The 19,500-nt window shown below is 46.7% G+C and overlaps 1 protein-coding gene across 1 annotated transcript in view; it reads left to right on the top strand.

Moving 5' to 3' along the window:
- The window catches only part of NSUN3 (NOP2/Sun RNA methyltransferase 3), an 82,188-nt gene that overhangs the window by 12,921 nt on the left and 49,767 nt on the right, over nucleotides 1-19,500 (top strand). Inside the window, exon 2 of the mRNA XM_040338724.1 lies at nucleotides 4,563-4,828. Within this exon, the coding sequence (XP_040194658.1) occupies nucleotides 4,734-4,828 (95 nt within the window). The 5' untranslated portion in view covers nucleotides 4,563-4,733. The remainder of the gene's footprint in view (nucleotides 1-4,562; nucleotides 4,829-19,500) is intronic.

Below are 19,500 nucleotides of genomic sequence, written 5' to 3'. Positions count from 1 at the left end.
TCGTCTGCTTATTACAAGTCCGTTTACGGACTTGTAATGGTTCCCTATGGGATCGCGTCCGTTAGCGGATGGAGCATCCGCTAACGTCCGCAACCATCCGCGTCCGTCAGGATCCGCTTTTGAGGACGGAAGAAAACCCTAACGGATCGGATGAAGACGGACAGACGGTCCGTCTTCATCCGATTCCCCATAGGGGAGAGCGGAAGAGAGACAGGGCAGTCTCCGCACTGTGTGCGGGGACCGCCCTATCCGCCGACAGTTCAGCGGGGATTACGGATGATCCCCGCTGAGCTTTTGCGGACACACGGAGCGGACACAAAAACGGTCCGCTCCATGTGAAAGAGGCCTTAGGGTGTCACCAGAATTAATGTCACCATTGAAAGATTTTCCCTCCTATTATTGTTCAACCCAAAATTTGGGAGTTTCTTTTACTTCCAATGATGATGGTTAGGTAAACTGGGCAGATAGAGAGGACACATTTCACTAATGTGGGCATACACAGCAATAAAAACTCAACAATAGTACTAATGCCTCTCCACTTTATACAAAACGAAAAAAATAAATTGCCTTTAATGACACTTTAGGGACATACTGAGGTAGGTTGGTGTGATGTGTACAGGAAGCTATTTACAGTGCATCCTGAAAGTATTCACAGCGCTTCAATTTTTCCACATTTTGTTAGGTTACAGCCTTATTCCACATTTTGTTAGGTTACAGCCTTATTCCAAAATGGATTCAATTCATTATTTTCTTAAATTTTACAAACCATACCAAATAATGACAACATGAAAGAACGTGAAAACCCCCCATATACATGAATACTTATTCACAGCCTTTGCTAAATACTCCGTTAAAGCACCTTCGGCTCCAATTACAGCCTCAAGTCTTTTTGAGTATAATGCTACAAGCTTGGCACACCGATTTTTTGGGCTGTTTCTCCCATTCTTCTTTGCAGGACTTCTCAAGCTCCATCAAGTTGGATGGGGAGCGTCGGTGCACAGCCATTTTCAGATCTCTCCAGAGATTAAATCGGGTTTTAATCTGGGCTCTGGCTGGGCCACTCAAGGACATTCACAGAGTTGTCCCGTAGCCACTCCTTTGTTATCTTGGCTGTGTGCTTAGGGCCATTGTACTGTTGGAAGATGAACCTTCACCACAGTCTGAGGTCCAGAGCGCTCTGGAGCAGGCTTTCATCAAGGAAGTCTCTGTTTATTGCTGCATTCATCTTTCCCTTGATCCTGACTAGTCTCCCAGTTCCTGCCACTGAAAAACATCCCCACAGCATGATGCTGCCACCACCATGCTTCACTGTAGGGATGGTATTGGCCAGGCGATGAGCGGTGCCGAATTTCCTCCAGACATGATACTTGCCATTCAGGCCCAAGAGTTCAATTTTTGTTTCATCAGACCAGAGAATTTTGTTCCTCATGGTCTGAGAGTCCTTCAGGTGCCTTTTGGCAAACTCCAGGCAGGCTGTCATGTGCCTTTTACTAAGGAGAGGCTTCCATCTGGCCACTCTACTATACAGGCCTGATTGGTGGAGTGCTGCAGAGATGGTTGTTCTTCTGGAAGTTTCTACTCTCTCCACAGAGAAACGCTGGAGCTCTGTCAGAGTGACCATCAGGTTTTTGGTCACTTCCCTGAATAAGGCCCTTCTCCCTCGATCGCTCTGTTTGGCCGGGCAGCTCGCTCTAGGAAGAGTCCTGGTGGTTCCAAACCTCTTCCATTTACGAATGATGGAGGCCACTGTGCTCATTGGACCTTCAATGCTACAGACATTTTTATGTACCCTTCCCCAGATCCTGGAGGTCTACAGACAATTCCTTGGGCTTCATGGCTTGGTTTGTGCTCTGACATGCACGGTTAACTGGGGGACCTTATATATAGACAGGTGTGTGCCGTTCCAAATCATGTCCAAACATCTGAATTTACCTTAGGTGGACTCCCATTAAGTTGTAAAAACATCTCAGCCTAGGTTCACATTGGAGCGAGTTGCCATGCGATTTGAGATCAAATGGCATGACAAGTCGCAGCCTATTGGAGGCAATGGCACTGTTCCATTCGGTGCGACACCAATTTTGCGGCACCGCACTGATTTGCAAAAGTAGTTCCTGCACTACTTTTGTCAATTTTCAGTTGTGACTTTAATAGACATCTATGCATGAAGCCACACCGATGTCTATCAAGTAGCACCTGAAATCGCATGGCCCTTGCTACTTTGAAATTGCGCTAGCTCAATTGAAGAAACGCAATTTCAAAGTAGCATCAATGTGAACCAGGGCTCAAGGACGATCAGTGGAAACAGGATGCACTTGAGCTCAATTTTGAGTGTCATGGCAAAGGCTGTGAATACTTCTGTACATGGGATTGTTTTTTTTTTTTTTTTTTTATAAACTTGAAAAGATTTCAAACAAACGTCTTTCACGTTTTCATTATGTGGTATTGTTTGTAGAATTTTTATGAAAATAAAAAATTTAATCAATTTTGGACTCAATTTTGAAAGAATTTTCTTTTGAAAATCGTATCAAAATTTTTTCGTACGAATTTTGCACCGTTAGTGGGCTGCAGCAACAGCCGATTTTCGTGCTGCAATCAAATTTGAGGAATCCGACATGTTGGAAATTTTTTGAAAACTAATGATTTTCTGATCAATGATGGGAGAATCGTGCGAGAAATGTAATAGAAAAAAAAAAAAAAACAACGCATGTGCGAGAAAAGAATATGGTGGCATCATTGGATCACAAAAAAAAAAAACTTTTGATTTTGAAAAGAAAATATATTCGAAATTCGACCGTGTATGGCCGGCTTTAGGCTGTAACATAAACAAAATGTGGAAAAAGCGAAGCGATGTAAGTACTTCCCGGATTCACCGTACAGCAACCTACCAGCCCCTCCCACTAGCCACGAGTGGCCTGCATTGCGTAGAGAAGGACAGAGACCCAGTGAAGACATTACTCGGTCTAAAGTAAGGTATGTAACGAAAAAAAAAAAAAAAAACTTCCGCTTTTTGGAACCCACCCCCCCTCCGGTGTCACATTTGACACCTTTCAGGGGGTAGGGGGGTGCAGATACCTGTCTAATACAGGTATTTGCACCCACGTCCGGGAATACACTCTGCAGCAGTCACGCCCCTACCCGCATGCCCCGCTGTCTCCTGGGAAACACACTGGGCCAGATTCACAGACTAAGTACGCCGGAGTATCTGCTGATACTCCGGCGTACTTTCAAATTTGCCGCGTCGTATCTTAGTTTGTAATTCACAAACAAGATACGACGGCATTTGGCTAAGATCCGACAGGTGTACGGCTTCGTATGCCTTCGGATCTTAGGATGCAATACTTCGGCCGCCGCTGGGTGGAGTTTGCTTCGTTTTCCAGCGTCGGGTATGCAAATTAGCTTTTACAGCGATCCACGAAGGTACGCGCGTTCGTCGCATTCTCTTACGTCGGTTTTTCCCGTCGTAAAGTTAAGCGTGCTATTTAGATTGTGTAAAATTACACCATCCATGTTAAAGTAAAGTATTACATTTTTTATTTTTTTTTGGCGTAAGACGTCGGGAAATACGAAAGTACGTTACGCACGTCGCCGTTCAAAAAACACGTCGGGGCGCCGTAATTTCGCGCAAAGCGCGGCGGGAAATTTCCAAACGGAGCATGCGCAGAACGTTCGGCGCGGGAACGCGCCTAATTTAAACGGTACACGCCCCATTTGAATTAGGCGGGCTTGCACCGGACGGCTTTATGTTACACCGCCGTAAGTTTACATCCAAGTGCTTGGTGAATCAGGCACTTGCGCTGAAAACTTGCGGCGGTGTAACGTAAAGACGATACGTTACGCCGCCGCAGATCTCTGTGAATCTGGCCCACTGTTCCCAGGAGAGAGCGGGGACCAGTGACGGCGCGCCGCGCTACTTGTGCAAGCGCAGTAGGGAACCAGGCAGTGAAGCCGCAACGCTTTTCTTCCTGATTCCCTCACTGAGGATGGCGGCGGGTGCAGCCAAAGGAATGAGCGATTGCTCGGCCTTCGGCTGCCAACATTGCGGGTACCCTGGACAGGTAAGTGTCCATATTTTAAAAGTCAGCAGCTGCAGTATTTGTAGCTACTGGCTTTTAAAAAATACATTTCAGCGGAACCTCCGCTTTAACATGTTGAGGGAGGGAGAGAAAGGAACCAGGAAAGGAAAAATATTAGCAAATCAAAGTTCACCATTCTGCTCAGAGATAAGAAATTAGATCAGGAGACATCCAGGAAATATATGAGATCTTTAGGGGCTAATCTAATAATAAATGATAAGAGAACTCTATTGGAAGGGTAATCGGATGCTTTAATATCCCTATTCCCATCCTCTTCCCTTCTCTTAGTGCAAATGACAGAAGGATAATAAACCGAGCTGAAGTATAAGTACATTTATATATCTGTCGTACTTATTTTTTGCGTTATAAACAAAAGCTACATTTTAATGGTTTGGGCTTGATGTGAGCCGCACATCCTATTTATATTGGTAAATTGGATCATTTCCCTCTGACCTTCAAGACTAATAATAATCATTTTTATTTTTCCAGGCAGTTCCAAGATTTACACAGCTCTGCTGAACATGACAGCGAAGTTTGTTTCTGGAGTGATGGCTGGTGAGGCTTCGGTGATTGGGATCTCCGGTGGAAAGCAGATTTTGTCCGGCATGTCTCGGTGACCATCATATGTCTGTTCGGATTTTTTTTTTTCTCTAGAATCAGATGGGACGATTTAGGAAACAGATCTGCAGATTTGTGCTAGATTACTTTGATCAAGCGTATTCAAAAGAACTTGGAGACCACTGGCATGCTGTCAGGTAAGTAAAGTGCACGCAAAGCAGAACTACACTACATATGAGCACCACAAACCAAAAACACAATTTAACCACTTCAATACCGGACATTTTCACCCCCTTCCTGCCCAGGCCAATTTTCAGTTTTCAGCGCTGTAACATTTTGAATGACAATTGCGCGGTCATGCAACACTGTACCCAAATTTTATCTTTTTTTTCCCCACAAATAGAGCTTTCTTTTGGTGGTATTTGATCACCTCTGCGTTTTTTATTTTTTGCGCTATAAACAAAAGAGCGTCAAGTTTGAAAAAAACACAATATTTTTTACTTTTGTAATAAATATTCATTTTTTTTTTTTTTTTTAAACAAACTTTTTTTCCTCAGTTTAGGCCGATATGCATTTTTCTACATATTTTTGGTAAAAAATCGCAATAAGCGTATTTTGATTGGTTAGCCCAAAAAAGTTATAGGGGCAGATCCACAAAGCGCGTACTTTGAAATTTACCGCGTTGTATCTTTGTTTTGAATCCTCAAAACAAGATACGACGGCATCTGGGTTAGATCCGACAGGCGTACGCCTTCGGATCTAAGATGCAATTCTTCGGTGTCTGCTGGGTGGCGTTCCCGTCGTTTTCCGCGTCGAGTATGCAAATTAGCTATTTCCGACGATCCACGAGCGTACGAGCGGCCGTCGCATTCTTTTACGTCGTCTCTAGTCGTTTTTTTCGGCGTATAGTTAAAACTGCTGTTTGGTGGCGTACTCAATGTTAAGTATGGTCGTCGTTCCCGCGTATAATTAAAAAAAAAAATTTTGTTTGCGTAAGTCATCCGTGAATCGGGCTGGGCGTAATTTACGTCCACGTCAAAACAATGACGTCCTTGCAACGTCATTTAGCGCAATGCATGGCGGGAAATTTAGGGATGGCACATGCGCAGTTCGTTAAATGAAACACGCCCCCCCTACTCGCCGATTTGAATTAGGCGCCGTTACGCTGCGAGAGATACACTAAGCCGCCGTAACTTACGCCGCAAATTCTTTCAGGATTCAAACCAAAAAAAGTAAGTTACGGCGGCGTAGCGTATCTCAGATACGCTGCGCCGGGGCAGATCTTTGTGGATCTGCCCCAAAGCGTCTACAAAATAGGGAATAGATTTATGGCATTATTATTATTATTATTATTTATTTTTACTAGTAATGGCGGCAATCTGTGATTTTTTTATCGTGACTGTGACATTGGCGGTGGACACATCGGACACTTTTGACTCTATTTTGGGACCATTCACATTTATACAGCAATCAGTGTTATAAAAATGCACTGATTACTGTGTAAATGACACTGGCAGGGGAAGGGTTAACCACTAGGGGGCGAGGGAGGGTGTGTCCTAGGGAGTGATTCTAACTGTGAGGGGGCTGGACTACGAGTGACACGACCGTGATCATTGCTCCCGATGACAGGCAGCAGTAGATCACTGTCCTGTCACTAGGCAGAACAGGGAAATGCCTTGTTTACATAGGGGCCCACAGGCACGGTCACGGGAAGTACGGCAGCAATTTTTTTTACCAAAAAAATTTGAACTGAGAATTATTATTTATTTTTAAATTGGGATATATATCATAGCAAAAAGTAAAAGATATTGGGGCTGATTTACTATGCTCTGTGCGCTGCGCTGGTTCATGCCTTAATTAGTGCGCCGGGTGAAGCCTTAATTAGGCGCATTAACCAGCGTAGCAGCCGGCGCATTGAAAGTAATATGTAAAGCCGCGCCGATCTCCCTATAGAAGTCTATGGGAGAATTCAAAAGTGTTATTATTAAAGGCTAATCTGCAAGTTTTGTCCTAAAAAGTGTTTGGGGACCTCAGTCCTGCCCCAGGGGACATGTATCGATGTTTTTTTTTTTTTTAAAAACGGCCGTTTTTTCGGGAGCAGTGAAATGAATAATTCTTAAAGTGAAACAATAAAAGTGAAATATTCCTTTAAATTTCGTACCTAGGGGGGGTGTAATGTCAGCATGTGAAATAGCGCACTTTTCCCGCACTTATAACTGCCCCTGCACAAAGTGACATTCAGAAGGAAAAAAAGCCATTTAAAATTCACACGCGGCTATAATGAATTGTCGGCTCTGACAATTCTGACAGGATTAATTCATAAAACAAACTAAAAAATGTGTAGGGGTTCCCCCAAATTAAATTACCAGGCCCTTCAGGTCTGGAATGGATATTAAGGGGAACCCCGCCGTAAAAAAAAAAAAAAAAAAGACGTGCGGTTCCCGACAAATATCCATTCCAGGCCCTTCAGGTCTGGTGTGGATTTTAAGGGGAACTCCACCCCAAATTTAAAAAAAAAATGGCGTGGAGTCCCCCTAAAAATCCACACCAGACCCTTATCCGAGCACGTTAACCTGGCCGGCCGCAGAAAAGAGGGGGGGACAGAGTGCGGCCCCCCCCCTCTCCTGAACCGCACCAGGCCACATGCCCTCAACATGGGGAGGATGTCCCCATGTTGATGGGGACAAGGGCCTCATCCCCACAACCCTTGCCCGGTGGTTGTGGGGGTCTGCGGGCGGGGGGCTTATTAGAATGTGGAAGACCCCTTTAACAAAGGGGTCCCCCAGATCCCGGCCCCCCCATGTGTGAAATGGTAATGGGGTACATTGTACCTCTACCATTTCACCCCAAAAAAATGTCAGTGTTAAAAATGACAGTAGCCGGTTTTTGACAAATCTTTTAATAAAATCTTCTTTTCTTCTTCCATTCGGGTTTCTTCCGCTGCTTCTTTCTTGGGTCTTCTCGTCCACATCTTGCCCGACGTGTTCTTCTATCTTCTCCGTCCGTCCTTCAGCCTCCTCGTCTGCCCGGTGTCTTCTCCTGTCTTCTCCGTCCTTCAGCCTTGTCGTCTGCCCGGTGTCTTCTCCTATCTTCTTCTCCTTCCGTCGTCCTCCTCCTCCGCATCTTGTGTGTTCTCCTGTCTTCTTCTCGGTCCGCCAGCGCTTGAATTTGAATTGGCCGCCGTGTTCCTATCCTGGGACCCGCCCCCCTCTGACGCCACAAGTAAACTCCTTAGAAGGTCATGTGCGTCAGAGGGGGGCGGGGTCACAGAGCGTCACACGGCGGGGGAATTCGATTTGAAGCGCGACGTCCGGAGAAGAAAAACCCGCCGCAGCTTCCAATTGAAGTTCCCGCCGTGTCACACTCATGTGACCCGCCCCCCTCTGACGCACATATGCCACACGCGGACTTTCAGATGAGTTAACCTGTGGCGTCAGAGGGGGGCGGGTCCCAGGAGCGGGAACACGGCGGGATCTTCAATTTCAAGCGCAGCACCCAGAAGATCAAGAAGATGTGGACGAGAAGGTCGACGGACAGAGAAGAAGATGGGAGAAGACGGCAAGACGGCAAGATGTGGACGAGAAGACCCAAGAAAGAAGCAGAGGAAGAAACCCGAATGAAAGAAGAAGGAACCGCGGAAAGAAGATTTTATTAAAGGAATTGTCAAAAACCGGCTACTGTCATTTTTCACACTTTTGTCACTTTTTTTTTGTAAAATGGTAGGGGTACCCCATTACCATTTCACACAGGGGGGGGGGGCGGGATCTGGGGGTCCCCTTTGTTAAAGGGGTCTTCCAGATTCTGATAAGCCCCCCGCCCGCAGACCCCCACAACCACCGGGCAAGGGTTGTGGGGATGAGGCCCTTGTCCCCATCAACATGGGGACATCCTCCCCATGTTGAGGGCATGTGGCCTGGTGCGGTTCAGGAGGGGGGGGGCCCGCACTCTGTCCCCCCCTCTTTTCTGCAGCCGGCCAAGTTAACGTGCTCGGATAAGGGTCTGGTGTGGATTTTTAGGGGGACTCCACGCCATTTTTTTTTTAATTTGGGGTGGAGTTCCCCTTAAAATCCACACCAGACCTGAAGGGCCTGGAATGGATATTTGGGGGGACCCCACGCCATTTTTTTGGGTTTTTTTTACGGCGGGGTTCCCCTTAATATCCATTCCAGACCTGAAGGGCCTGGTAATTTAATTTGGGGGGACCCCCATACATTTTTTTTTTTTTTAATGAGCAATGACTGTATTCTTTATAGCCATGAGTACTTTAAACTTACTTTTTTTTCACTTCAGAAATGACATCTTGTACAGGGACAGTTCTAAGCACGGGAAACATGCGTGTAAACCCCCTCCCCCCTGTATGAAATTTAAAGGAATATTTCACTTTTATTATTTCACTTTAACCACTTGTAAACATCCCTTGTAATATGACTAGTGTGTGACAGGTCCTCTTTATGGAGAGAGGCGGGGTCAATAAGGCTGGAAAGCATGGTATTGGAGAAAAAAAAAGATCTCATGCTTTCAGCTGCAATCATGTTCGTTCAGCACAGTGGTGTAGTGTATAGCACTTTGACCTAGCAGCAAAAGGGTCGCTGGTTCGAATCCCGCCCGTGACACCATCTGCATGGAGTTTGCATGTTCTCCCTGTGCCTGCGTGGGTTTCCTCCCACACTATAAAAACATGCTGTAAATCGGATCCGGTCTAAATAAGCCCTAATATGCAGTAGTATATTTAGGTTTTGTGCTGCCCTAGGCCTGACTACATTTTTGCACCTCCTAATAGAAAAATGACCCACCCCTTCCTGTCAAATCCACACCCTGTTTTTGTATCACCCGCCCAGGAATTTTCAGGGCACACACACACACTAGTTCTGGGGGGGGGGAGGGGGTTACTGGGGGGGGAGGGGGTTACTGGGGGGGGGGGGAGGGGGTTACTGCCCCGCCTCTGCACTGCCTCCTGGCGTGGTGGCCATCTGTAAGCCAGAGGGGGCCCATGAGTTGTCAGTCCGCCCCTGGTTCTAGTTTAAGCACAAATTTCATAGAGTTTTATTGAGAGGCCTAAGAAAATATAACCATGCCAATAGGCCAGGATACAGCGTGGCTAATATGTATGAATGTGTGTGTTAGAGCACCCCACAAACACCACCCAATGTTAACTAAAAAATTATTAATTTGCAAATAAGTATTATCTGCTCTTTTTTTGGGGATGTCTGCACCCCTGATAGTGACAACATTTGTGAGGTGTCTTCACCCTTTCTAATTCATTCACTTCCTGTCACATAGCCAAACAGGAAGTGAGGGTAAAACCTTACTAATATCTTTTCTTGGGGACACAGAGATCAATCTAAATAGTTTCCCATTATGTAAATTGCACTCTAGCATTTTGCTGTGTACACCCCAAATTATTAGGGATCTTGGACTTTGGGGTCCATTTACTAAAGGCAAATCCACTTTGCACTACAAGTGCAACGCAAGGAAGAAAGAAAACAAAACAACTTTGCTTCTACAGGATTGGATGTTAAAACCATCAGTGCTTCCTCTCTGATTTTCAGCAACTATGCTTGTACTGCAGAGTGGCTTTGCCTTTACTAAACCCCAAACTAAATAATCATTTGGGGCAGGGATCCTCAAACTACGGCCCTCCAGCTGTTGTAGAACTACACATCCCATGAGGCCTTGTAATGCACTGACATTCACAGACATGACTAGGCATGATGGGAATTGTAGTTCCTGAACAACTGGAGGGCCGTAGTTTGAAGACCCATGATTTGGGGTGTACACAGCAGTGCTGGAGTGCAATTTGCTTAATGGGGACACTAGTTAGATTGACCTGTGTCCCCAAGAAATGACACTGGTAGGGTTTTAACCTCACTTCCTGTTCAGCTGTGTGACAGGAAGTGAAGCCAATTTTAAGAAAAGGGACACAAAGCTCAACCCAAAAAAAAAAAAAAACACAAAGCAGGGGTTCTAACACTCACTTGGCTTCCCTCAAACACCCTCAATTTGAATAGGATTGCCTTGCGCTAGATTTAAGCACAGTGCTGTAAATCAGCACATCAAGCCTGTCCACCAATACCCCCCCCCCCCCACAGGCCATGTTTGCAGGTTTTCCTTCATCATGCACAAGTGCTTTAAAAGACAGTCTGGACAGCAATTCTTGATAAGAGAAATCCACAAAACATGTCCTGTCGGGGGTACTTGAGGGCTGAGGACCACTACAGTTAAAAGAAAATACTTACCAGTTGTCTTTAAAGTCATGGAGAATAAACATGGCAAACATTTCATGATTACACACCAGGAAAGAAGCTTAGACAAAAATCACACATCATTTGTTAGGCCCAAACCGATTTCAGCTGCAGCTGTCAACATATGTAGCATGAAAAAGTAACAAAAGACAAACTTAAAAATTTTAAAGTAATTTTTATTGGTCAACCAAACAAGGAAAGCAAAAAAAGACAAACAAACAAACACAAACAAAAATACATTTCAAAAATCTAAATAACCATAGCTTTAACATCTTCACACATTTTTCATAAAATAAGGCCACATAGACAAATACATCAAAGTGAACATCATTTAAAAATAAACCAAAACCATTGGCAAAATAAAACAAAAAACATGCAACAAACCACATTTGTGTTTAGCAACAGCATTTCTGCCAGCCTGCCCCTTCTGAGGGCAGCTGAGGAATGATCGATCCCTGCTTTTTATAACAGTGCTAGAAATGAAGCAATTGAAATCACATGAACAAATTGCAGTCTCTAGTTTGGGTGAGCTTGTAATTGCGCACACCTGGTATTAACCCAAACCACGCTCTATGAGCATCCAAGTGTTTTTCACCTTTTAAAAAGAAAGGATCATTTTTTTCTAAGTGTTTGAGCATGCTCAGTTCATCACACATGTAGGAACCAAGCTGCAATGGCATGAGAGCTTTTTTTTTTTTTTTTTTCCCTGATCTGATGCTTTCCAGCCTGAAGGGGAGGTGTTAAAGACAGAAGTAAACACGCACATTTAATAATCTATTTGTGGGAAAAAAAAGGTTGCCAATTTTTTTTGGGAGCCACGTCGCACGACTGCGCAATTGTCAGTTAAAGCGACGCCATGCCGAATCACAAAAACTGGCCCGGTCATTGACCAGCAATATGGTCCGGGGCTCAAGTGGTTAAAAATTCACAAAACACTAAAGTTAGCCCAATTTTTGTTGATAATGTGAAAGATGATGTTACACCGAGTAAATAGATACCTTACATGTCACGCTTTACTATTGCAAACACGCCTGGAATGGGGCCAAAATTCAGTACTTGAAATTCCCCATAGGCGACCTTTTTTTTTTTCAGGTTACCAGTTTATAGTTACAAAGAAGGTCTAGTGCTAAGTCTTGCTCTCGTTCTAACGCACGCGTCAATACCTCACATGTGTGGTTTGAACGATGTTTATATATGTGGGCGGGACTTGCGTAAGGGCACCCCACCCCCGTCTTCAGCGCCGTAATTCACCGGGCTTCAACAACGGTTTCTGCGGGGGGGGGGGGGGTGCACTGGCACAACTCCCCCGTCTTCAGCGCCGTAATTCACCGGGACCCCCTTCACCAGTGAGGCTCCTGCCTTTGGGGGAGGGTCCCGGGCTTCTACGGTGTTTTCCGCCGGGGGGCGACACCCGCGGGCTTCTGCGATGCCTTCCGCTTCTGCCTGTCTCCTCCGCGGAGCACAGGGCTTGTCTCCGCTGTCTTCTCCCTTCTCTTCCATTCGATGTTGACACGACGAGGTCCGGCGCTGGAATGCCGTCTGAGCAGCGGGCATGGACTTATATAGGGCAATGCCACCATGTGACCTCAACCCATGTGACATCACATTCCCTGGGCATGATGGGAATGTGATGTCACATGGGTTGAGGTCACATGGTGGCATTACCCTATATAAGTCCATGCCCGCCGCTGACACGGCATGTCAGCGCGGAACCTCGTCGTGTCAACATCCAATGGAAGAGAAGGAAGAAGACAGCGGAGACAAGCCCTGTGCTCCCGGAGGAGACAGGCAGAAGAAGGAAGAGAGAAGAAAGAAGACAGAAGAAAGCCCTGGCTCCGCGGGGGAGCCAGGCAGAAGAGGGAGCAGAGAAAAGACCGGGGAGTTGGCGCACCCCCGGCAGAAGACCAGGAAGACCGGAACCCTGGCGGAAGGCACCGGAAAGACCGGGGGATAGGCGCCATCCCCCGGCAGAAGTCTCCGAAGTCCGGATGCCCCCCCCCTAATGTAAAAGAGCTTAAATGGGGTGGGGGCATCCGGCGGAAGGCTCCGGAGAGGACCGAGGGATGGCGCCCTCCCCCGGCAGAAATCACCGAAGCCCAGGGTCCCGGCAGAAGATCGGGAGAGAAGAAACCCCCCCTTGTAAGAGAGCTAAAGAAGAAAGGGGGGGGCTCCGGAGCAGATTAATAAAATATTTTATTGTGTGGTGTTTTATTTTACTTTACACTTTCCCCCATGTGAATGGGTAGAGGTACGATGTACCCCATACTCATTCACATAGGGTGGGGGGCCGGTATCTGGGGGCCCCCTTATTAAAGGGAGCTCGCAGTTTCCGATTAGCCCCGCCCGCATACCCCGACAACCAATGCCAAGGGTTGTCGGGAAGAGGCTCTTGTCCCTATCGACATGGGGGCAAGAGTGCTGTGGGGTGGGGGGGCAGTGCCCCCCTCCCCCACAGCACACACTCCCCCATGTTGAGGGCATGTGGTCTGGTACGGCTCAGGAGGGGGGGGTGCTCGCTCGTCCCCACCCCCATTCCTGTCCGTGCCAGACTGCGTGCTTGGGATGAGGGCTTGGTTTGAATCTGGGGGGGGGGAACCCCGCGCCGAATCGGCGCGGGTTTAACCCCTCACGTTCCGGACCAAGCCTAAGAGCCTAATGTAGCCCTGAAGGGGGACCCGCGCCGATTTCAAGTTTGAAATTTGGCGCGGAGTTCCCCTTCATGGCTGAAAACAGCTCGGAGATTCCCGTGCGCCGCGTCACGCAGCGCATTCACGGGTACGCCGCTTGGTATTTACCAAGATTTTCACGGCGTACTGACAAGGCGCACGGGAAGCGCCGAAATTTCTCTCTGCGCATGCCCAGTATGCAAATGAACCTCCCGAGGTTCAGGCGCACTGTGCAAGCGTACGGGGATCTGTTTTCAAAAAACACTTTCCCTTTCAATTCGGCCCGCCAAACACATTCAAACACATGTCACTTCACTTCCCCTGCATCCCCCCACCTCCCCCCCTAATAAACTCCCGCCCAAACCCCCGATATTTACATTTCAATGTGCCGTGCGCCAGGTCTGTACTGGTGCACAATGCACCCTCTCCTGGGCGCACGGAGCACATTAGTAACTAGGGAAATACACTGCACTAGCAGCGTATTTCTTTAGTAAATGTCAAAACGGCTGCTACTCCTGCTTTTACTCCATGAGTCATGGAGTAAAGGCTTGGTAAATCAGCCCCATTGTGTGTTTTTTTATTTTTTCTGAATTTCTCTATTTGTGGGAAAAAAATTACGCACATTTTGTTTAGGTACAGCATCGCACGACCGCGCAATTGTCAGTTAAAGCGACGCAGTGCCAAATTGTAAAAAGTGCTCTGGTCAGGAAGGGGATAAAATCTTCTGGGGATGAAGCAGTTAATGTTGATTTAGAGAGTTTAGTTCCACTTTAATCATTCAGTTATGCATTAACCACTTGAAATCCGCGCTATAGACGAAAGACGTCCACAGCGCGGCTCTCAAGTGCTGAGTGGACGTCCTGTTGTTGACATTCCCCATGCGCGCCGCTGGGGGCGCGCAGCGGGGAAACAACGTGCCCGGCGCATCACTCGGGAGCCGATGCGTGTGCCTGGCGGCCGCGATGTCCGCCAGGTGCCCGCGATCGGCGGTGACAGCAGGGATGTGGATCTCTGTGTGTAAACACAGAGCTCCACGTCCTGTCAGGGAGAGTGGAGACGGATCTGTGTCTCTTGTACATAGGGACGCAGCATCGGTCACCTCCCCCAGTCAGTCCCCTCCCCCCACACAGTTAGAACACACCCAGGATACACATTTAACCCCTTCCTCACCCCCTAGTGTTAACCCCTTCACTGCCAGTCACATTTATACAGTAATTAGTGCATTTTTATAGCACTGATCGCTGTATAAATGTGAATGGTCCCAAAATTGTGTCAAAAGTGTCCGATACGTCCGCCGCAATATCACAGGCCTGACAAAAAAATCGCTGATCGCCGCAATTACTAGTAAAAAAAATAAAAAATCATAAATATATCCCCTATTTTGTAGGCGCTATAACTTTTGCGAAAACCAATCAATATACGCTTATTGCGTATATTATTGCGTATACTTATTTAACAAAAATATGTAGAAGAATACATATCGGCCTAAACCGAGGGAAATTTTTATTTTTAAAAAAAAATATTGGGATATTATTATAACAAAAAGTAAAAAATCTTTTTTTGTTTATAGCGCAAAAAATTTAAATCGCAGAGATGATCAAATACCACCAAAAGAAAGCTCTATTTGTGGGAAAAAAATGATAAAAATATAATTTGGGTACAGTGTATGACCGCGCAATTGTCATTCAAAATGCGTCAGCGCTGAAAGCTGAAAATTGGTCTGGGCACGAAGGGGGTTTAAGTGCCCAGTAATGAAGTGGTTAAGGAAGCAGAGTGTTGATCTGAAAGGCTGAACTAACAGATAGGAAAAGAAGGCTCTACAGCAGTGGTTCTCAACCTGGGACGTGTAGGGGTACTCTAAACAATTGAATAATAGTTGAAAAAGGCAGTGGCATAAAATGAGTGTTGCTTTGTCACAAAGTGATATTAGGTGGTGGCAGTGCAGGTTTTGGTGGGCAGCATACATGGAAACTTACCAGGAATCAACTGGTAATAACGACTTTTTGATTCATCTATTGGCTCTCCAGTAGAGCTTCACAATTAATCGTTAAAAAATCGTGATCTCGATTCAACCCTCCTGACGATCTCCAATGCAGAATTTGCAGATTCTTTATCAGCTCACTCAGCTGTCAAAAGAAAATATCTGGGCACTCTGCCAAGGTTTTAACAGGAAACATTGTAACTAATGCTTCCTTCTTCGATCAAAGGGATAAACCTCTGTGTGTGTAAAAAAAATAATCTGGGCAGTCTGCCAAGTTTGTAACAACATTATAACTAACTTCCTTCTTAGAGCAAACTTCTGTGTGTAAATGCAGGAAGTTTAACCACTTAAATGGTCACTAAAGGATTTTTTTTTTTTTTGTAAAATAACAAACATGTTATACTTACCTCCACTGTGCAGCTTCTTTTGCACAGAGTGTCCCCGAACCCGGTCTTCTGGGGTCCCTCGGCGGCTGTCTCGGCTCCTCCTCGAAAGAGCTTTCCACCTTCATGCAAGCTCGCATGGTGGAAAGCTTTTACGGGCGTTCTCCCGTGATACAGCGGCGGGCATAGTATCACTTGGTCCCGCCCCCCGACACGCTGCATCATCGGATGTGATTGACAGTAGTGCCAGCCAATGGCTGCGCTGCTATCAATACGTCCAACCTAGCCAATCAACGGCCAGGCTGGGAACCGAAGAGGATGACGAGGACGAGCGCAGGACTTTCGAGGGGTGAGGTAAGTAAAACGGGGGTTGGGGGGGGGGGGGGGCTGGTACCATTGGTTTATTTTTCACCTTAATGCATAGGATGCATTAAGGTGAAAAAACATTTACCTTTACAACCCCTTTAAAGTCCAAATCTTTTTCTGAAACTTGTTTCTTAAAGGGGTTGTAAAGATAAAAAATGTTTTCCCTAAATAGCTTCCTTTACCTTAGGGTCCTTTCACACTAGCGGACCGTTCGTCCGCTCATTACAAGTCCGTTAATGGACTTGTAATGAATCCCTATGGGAACGCGTCCGTTAGCGGATGGAGCATCCGCTAGCGTCCGCGTCAGTCGGGTTCCGCTTTTCCGAACGGAAGAAACCCTATTTTTCTTCCGTTCGGCGGAACGGACCGGATGCAGACGGACAGACGGACCGTCTGCATCCGGTCCCCCATAGGGGACAGCAGAGCAGAGACAGGGCGGTCCCTGCACTGTGTGCGGGGACCGCCCTATCCGCCGACAGCTCAGCGGGGATACCCGCTGAGCTTCGGCGGACACACGGAGCGGACCCAGAAACGGTCCGCTCCGTGTGAAAGAGCCCTTAGTGCAGTCCTAGTTCACTTACCTCATCCTTCCATTTTGCTTTTAAATGTCCTTATTTCTTCTGACAAATCCTCACTTTCTGTTCTTCTGTCTGTAACTCCACACAGTAATGCAAGGCTTTCTCCCTGGTGTGAAGTGTCATGCTTGCCCCCTCCCTTGGACTACAGGAGAGTCAGGTCGCCCACTAACACACAGCTCCTTTCTCTATCTGCAACGTAGAGAGCGTCCTGACTCTCCTGTAGTCCAAGGGAGGGGGCGAGCATGACACTTCACACCAGGGAGAAAGCCTCGCATTACTGTGTGGAGTTACAGACTGAAGAACAGGAAGTGAGGATTTCTCAGAAGAAATAAGGACATTTAAAAGCAAAATGGAAGGATGAGGTAAGTGAAGGAGGACTGCACTAAGGTAAAGGAAGATATTTAGGGGGAAAAAAATTGTACCTTTACAACCCCTTTAAGTTAAAATCAATATTTTTTGCTAGAAAATTACTTGCAACCCCCAAACATTATATATACCGTATTTATTGGCGTATACCGCGCACTTTTTTGCCCTGAAAATCAGGGCAAAATCGTGGGTGCGCGGTATACGCCGATACCCGCTTTCCCGCGCCGAGTTTGAATACTGCGCCGACATATACCGAGCGCAGTACACTCGGGTATAGTCGGGCAGTCTCGGGTCCTCTCGCGCTGACGTCTTGGACGTACAGGACGTCAGCGCGAGAGTTGCCGAGCCTGCCCGACAATACACGAGTGTACTGCGCTCTGTATATGTCAGCGCAGTATTCGGCGCGGGAAACGAGCGGGGAGGACGCGAGGACGCCGCAGAAGGATGCCGGACCCGACGAAGAGGACACCCGAAGCCGCAGACGGACGCCGGACCCGACGAGGCCGCCGATGGACACCGCACAAGACACCAAAACTGTAAGTACAAAAAAACTTTTTTCCACAGGAATCCGCTGCAACTTTAGGGGTGTGCGCTATACGCGGGAGCGCGCTATACCCCAATAAATTCGGTGTATATATTTTTGCAGAGACCCTAGGGAATACAATGGCAATTGCTACAATATTTTATGTCACAATGTATCTGCCCAGTGGTCTTTCTCAAATGCAATTTTTTTGGAAAAAATACACTTCAATGAATAAAAAACAAAAAAAATAAAAAACAAACAGTAAAGTTAGCCCAATTTTTTTGTTTTAATGTGAAAGATGATGTTGCGCCACGAGAATCGTGATCTATCTTCTAAGCAAAAAAATTGTGATTCTCATTTTAGCCAGAATCGTGAAATTTCTGGCACCTGCAATGTCTGTAAACAGTGAACTTGCTCATGTAATTCACGCTGTCGGCACCAGCAATGTCAAAAGAGTAGAGCGCTGATGGTGGGAAGGAGGAAAGAGCAGGGAGAAGGTGTAGGCTGTGCTCTCTTCTCTTCCTGTCCTAGCACTTAGGCCTCCATCATGTTCGACGGGGAGGGCCTCACCTCTTTCTGTTACTGTGGCAGCTAAACACACACAGGACCCAGGAGGTCCTGACTCCTGCACTCTGTGCATTACTAACTGCTGACTCCTGCACTCTGTGCACTACTTACTCCTGCACTCTGTGCATTACTAACTGCTGACTCCTGCACTCTGTGCACTACTTACTCCTGCACTCTGTGCATTACTAACTGCTGACTCCTGCACTCTGTGCATTACTTACTCTGGAGCCTTGCACTCTGTGCAGTACGAACTCCTAAATTACATCTACCATTTGGTGTGGTGCAGTACTTACTGTTTTTGGGTACAATTTATGGAAATAGGCTGTCAAGGCATACACATGTGAAAAAAGGTTGGAAAGCACTACTGTACAGCATTCTGGTCCCAGATAACATGAGAAACTGTGGCCTTGACATCAGCTTACTTTTAAAGTGGACCTATCACCAGGGGCGGACTGACAACTCATGGGGCCCCCGGGCAATAGAAGATTATGGGGCCCCCGGGCTTACAGATGGCCACCACGCCAGGAGGCAGTACAGAGGCGGGGCAGCTAAAATCTCGGGATTTTCACATCAAAAGCATGTCGGTTTTGGACATATCAGGGACAGATGTAAAAAAAAACACAGATTATTATATACTGTCCCTGGTTTTACTGAGGCTGGCAACCCTGATGGGACCCCCTAGTGGCATGGGGCCCTCGGGCAGTGCCCGAGTGCCTCAATGGTCAGTCCGCCCCTGCCTATCACATGAATGTGGCCAAAATCCTACAGGTCACAGGAGCACTGTAGGTATTTCAAGTCAATGGGAATCACAGAGTTCCTATTGTTTTGTGAGGGGTTGGGAGACGCAATGCAAATGTGAATATTTTTGGAGCAATTTTTCATAGCACTGGTCATTAGGGTGCTGGATCTTGCATGCATAAAACAAGCAGTGGAAAATCAGATTCTCCCAAACTCTGCAGATGGGGCCCTTGTGGGTCTTGAATCTAGAGTCGGCCAGCAGTGATGTGAAGGTACTTCACCACTTATTTGCAGTCCACCCAATGTACAGTATATTTATTTATTATATAGCCCTAGTAATGTCTGCAATACTATGGGATATGGAAGGCTTGTCAGATTTGAATGCTGGCCTTGCCCCTGTTGGGGAAATTTGGACTAACTACCTGTCCCCGCTGCCACACAGGAAATTTGAAGAATCTC

Source organism: Rana temporaria, chromosome 2 (assembly GCF_905171775.1).
Source record: "Rana temporaria chromosome 2, aRanTem1.1, whole genome shotgun sequence".
NCBI lineage: Eukaryota > Metazoa > Chordata > Amphibia > Anura > Ranidae > Rana > Rana temporaria.
This window is presented reverse-complemented; position numbering and strand designations above follow the sequence as displayed.